Consider the following 4,017-nt stretch of genomic DNA (forward strand, 5'->3'; position numbering starts at 1 on the left):
GGTAGTGTAGAGATTTACTGGTTTGTGTCTTGAATGTGTAGATTGTTACTGGTTTGTGTGTTGAATGTGTAGATTGTTACTGGTTTGTGTGTTGATTATATGCAGGTAAAGTTGTTTGCAGATTGTTTTGTGCAGATTGTATGGTTTCCTCACGTTTTGTGTAAAAGCGTGGAGATTAGGTTGTTGTGTTTATTTGAGAGGTGACTGCTTTTATACATTGCTTGTAGAGAGGGTGACTAATTTTGTTATTTAGTTAAGTGTGTAGTATGGCTGCAGCGGTATCGAAATTTCTTTGCCGCGGTATTTGAAGAATGGCACTTTGCGGTTTGCGGTAATACCGCAACCAAACCTCCCTGTGTTTAATTAGAGCTTTCTGGGATACCCCCCCCCCAGATTCACAAATCGCTTCTCCTCAGTGTCAGTCTTTTCGACTGATTTGATTGGTCAGTCGACCAGAGGCTCACAGTGACATGATGCGCTCGCTAAATGTCATGTGTGTCAGAGCCCATCTGTGTGTAGGCTCAGTGCAGAGGTCTGGGCGTTTTAGAATCGTTTTCATGTTTTAAAAAAGAGTTTTAAAAAAGGAGATGTGTGTACTGTGGACGCGATCCTTTTCAAAACCGACAGAAAAAAAGTACGTTTTCGATAATATCAGGACACGTGCAGACAAGGCCACAGACCAAGCCAAAAGCTACACGAGGATGGCAACTTCCTAACACCGCGGTATGGCGGTGATACGGTTATTGTTGCAGCCCTAGTGTACAGAATGTTGATTGGTTGTCATGTTAATTGTCTGGTTTGCCTGTTGTGTAAAAGATGCTGATTGGATGATGTGTTGGTTCCACAGAGGATGACATCAGCCAGTCCCTCAGCGCTGCTGGTAGGATGCCAAGCGCGCTGGCGGGTCACTCAGTGGCAGCCGCGCAGGCGGCAGCTGTGCAGGCAGCTGCGGCGCAGGCAGCCATGGCTGCGCAGGTGGCTGCTTTGGAGCAGCTGCGGGAGAAGCTGGAGGCCGGCGAGCCGCCGGAGAAGAAGATGGCCCTGCCTGCGGAGGAACACCAGAGACTGCTCCAGAGAGCACTGCAGCAGAACCTGCTCGCCATGACCGCGCAGATGCCTATGAACATCCGCATCAATCATCAGGGTAAAACGCGCGCGCGCACGCACACACACACACACACACACACACACGTACAGACTCCCTGTCTCACTCACTCACTGCACTCACTCACTCATTCACTCACTCTCACTTTCTCTCTCTCTCTCTCTCTCTCTCTCTCTTGCTCTCTCTCTCTCTTTCTCTCTCTGTCGCAAACACACACGCGCACACACGCACACACACACACACACACACACACACTTACAGGCTCCCTGTCTCACTCACTCACTGCACTCACTCACTCATTCACTCACTCTCACTTTCTCTCTCTCTCTCTCTCTCTCTCTCTTGCTCTCTCTCTCTCTCTGTCGCAAACACACACACGCACACACACACACACACACACACACACGGACACAGAGCAGAAACTATTTCATATTAGTAGTAATGTCTCATTTCTCCTCTCCCCAGAGCATGTATGAATAAAATATCAAAACTATTACTATTTTCACATGCAAATCCCACTCCATCCCTCTAGTGACTAACACACACACACACACACACAAACACCTACACAGTCACACATAACTAAACCGCTACTCAGGGCTTTTCCTGTGGTCGTCAGTTATTGAAGATTTATACTTAAGTTCTGTTTTTAGTGTAGCTTATTCCAGTTAAACTGTTCCCAAAACTACTTTCAGTATGATTAAAAAAATTTAAATGAATGCTATAGTCTAATTAGGTCTGTTGAGCATTATAATATCTGCCCTAGACATCTGAGACTGTAGCAGGTGACAGTACTGAGCAGGAAACCACACAGAAAACGGCAGTAGAATTCCACCTGCTGAAATATATCTCCATTGTGTTATCTCTGTCTCTCTCTCTCTCTCTGTCTCTCTCTCACTCTCTCTGTCTCTCACTCTCTCTCTCTCTCTCTTACCCTCTTTCTGTCTCACACGCGTACACAGACGCGCACATGTACACACATGCTCACGTTTCCTCACGCTCACTCGCTTTCAATCACTTTCTCAGGAACTCACACACGTACACACTCTAGAGGAGAGGGTAAACCCCTCAGCCCGCTCTCTTTCCTTATTTGGTCGGTAATCTTTGATAAGGGGGATTTTGTGTAATGATTCAGTAACACGCTGGAACATTTTTGAGTTTGATTACGTGGTGAAAAAAAAAAAAAAAAAGAACAAACCTGTCAAAATATTTTGACCGATGCCATGTTTCTGTCATCGAGCGTGATGTCTCGCTGCTTCGGAAACTATTTGCATATCGAATATATGTGTTTCAAGATTCGTACTTTTTTTTTCTTCTCCCACACTGCATTGTGTCATGATTTGAATATTTTTCAGAATACTAATGAGCTGTGTCTTTCTAACGCAGTTACCAATTACAATAGCATCAAAAATATAATACGTAATATCAAGTACAATATCTCAAATATACTGATAATCGATTCAGATATTGTGCAAGTGTTTTGTATGTTTAACACCTAAACTAAACTTTTTGTTCTATCCCCTTCCAAAAACAAATCACTATTCCTACAAGAGCTTCCTTTAAAAGGAAGTTGGCAACAGCTTGTGTACTTTTTGAAACTGCTTACAGATCATTTAAAAAAATGTTTTTTTTTTTAGTTGTTTATTTGTTTGTTTTGAGTCAAGTTCCCCTTTAAGTTAACATCTGTTAGATTACGGTCGGGTAGCTACAGCTGTATATTGGTGGTTGAAATCGGTCTTGGTGTTAAGGAAATCAAACTGATGACAGCTGTCGTGTTTCCTGACAGATGGTCGTCAGGACTCCGCCCTCAACCTCACCACCAATGGCCTAAGCAGCATTAGCATGTCTGTGGAGCTCAACGGAGTCGTCTATACCGGTAAGTTTCCATTCCAGGTCAGATGAACGCTGAGGAAGAATCATTTGGTTAGACAGAATTAAAAGAAAACCCCGCCGTACTGTAACCTGAAAGCGGGGTTTACAACCTTTCTGTCGTAGTGCTGAAAAATTCTGACAAAATTCTTCCTTTTTTTCCCCCTGAGAACTCGCTTTATCGTATCAGGATAGTTAGTAATTGTAAATTCTGTTTTGTGGTGATGCTGTTAGAACATTTTGAGATCATTCAACCCATCCTTTGTGTTTGTGTGTGTGTGTGTGTGTATGTGTGTGTGGTGTATGTGTTTTCTCCAGGTGTGCTCTTTGCTCAGTCTGCAGGATTAACCTCCACAGCTGGTTCTGGATCAGCTAAAAGTGCCGGTGGGAGAAGCAACTCCATGCCTGTCCCTCACACACCTACCTCATCCACCTCAAACAACCAGTCGCCTTAACCTCAAAAACGCTGACTCCAACGCCAAATACCAACCTCATTTTCTACATAGCCTATGCCAAAAAAAAGAAAAGAAAAGAAAAGAAAAGAAAAGACCTTGAAATATACAAGTTCTCCCAGACCACTGGAAGACCTTTTCCTCAGGTTCATCACCTCTCTCTTTTGTTTGGTAGCCAAAATGGATTTTTAAAAACAACAAAAGAGCCAGTATATGATAAAGAAGATTATATATCGTTATATAGCTCTATATATAGTTAAATATGCAAAAAAAAAAAAAAAAAAAGATCTGTGAATAATTTATTTCTCATGTATGAACACATAACCTTGGGATCAAGCATAAAGGAATGAGGCAGGTAAAACACTGTTTAAACTTTTACACAGCAACAAACTGACAACAATGTTTCTCGTTGAAAGGAAGAAAATTAAATTTTAATACATTTTTAATATTATTATTATTAGTAGTGGTAGCAGTAACTATTCTTGTTGATATTCCAGATGCAAAAAAAAAAGGCTCTGAAGTATATATGTATTAAATACATAATTATAATACAATGCCTTGTGAAAATATTCCTGCCCTAGCCCAGTCATT

The 4,017-nt window shown here is 42.1% G+C and overlaps 1 protein-coding gene across 1 annotated transcript in view; it reads left to right on the plus strand.

The window, feature by feature from the left end:
• arid3a (AT-rich interactive domain 3A) overlaps positions 1 to 3,465 on the plus strand; it is an 18,166-nt gene extending 14,701 nt beyond the window's left edge. Inside the window, exons 6-8 of the mRNA XM_030784944.1 lie at positions 848 to 1,144; positions 2,892 to 2,981; positions 3,293 to 3,465. Of these exons, the coding sequence (XP_030640804.1) occupies positions 848 to 1,144; positions 2,892 to 2,981; positions 3,293 to 3,429 (524 nt within the window). The 3' untranslated portion in view covers positions 3,430 to 3,465. The remainder of the gene's footprint in view (positions 1 to 847; positions 1,145 to 2,891; positions 2,982 to 3,292) is intronic.
• Positions 3,466 to 4,017: the final 552 nt, after the last annotated feature.

The sequence above is a fragment of the Chanos chanos genome, chromosome 9 (assembly GCF_902362185.1).
Source record: "Chanos chanos chromosome 9, fChaCha1.1, whole genome shotgun sequence".
Classification (NCBI taxonomy): Eukaryota; Metazoa; Chordata; class Actinopteri; order Gonorynchiformes; family Chanidae; genus Chanos; species Chanos chanos.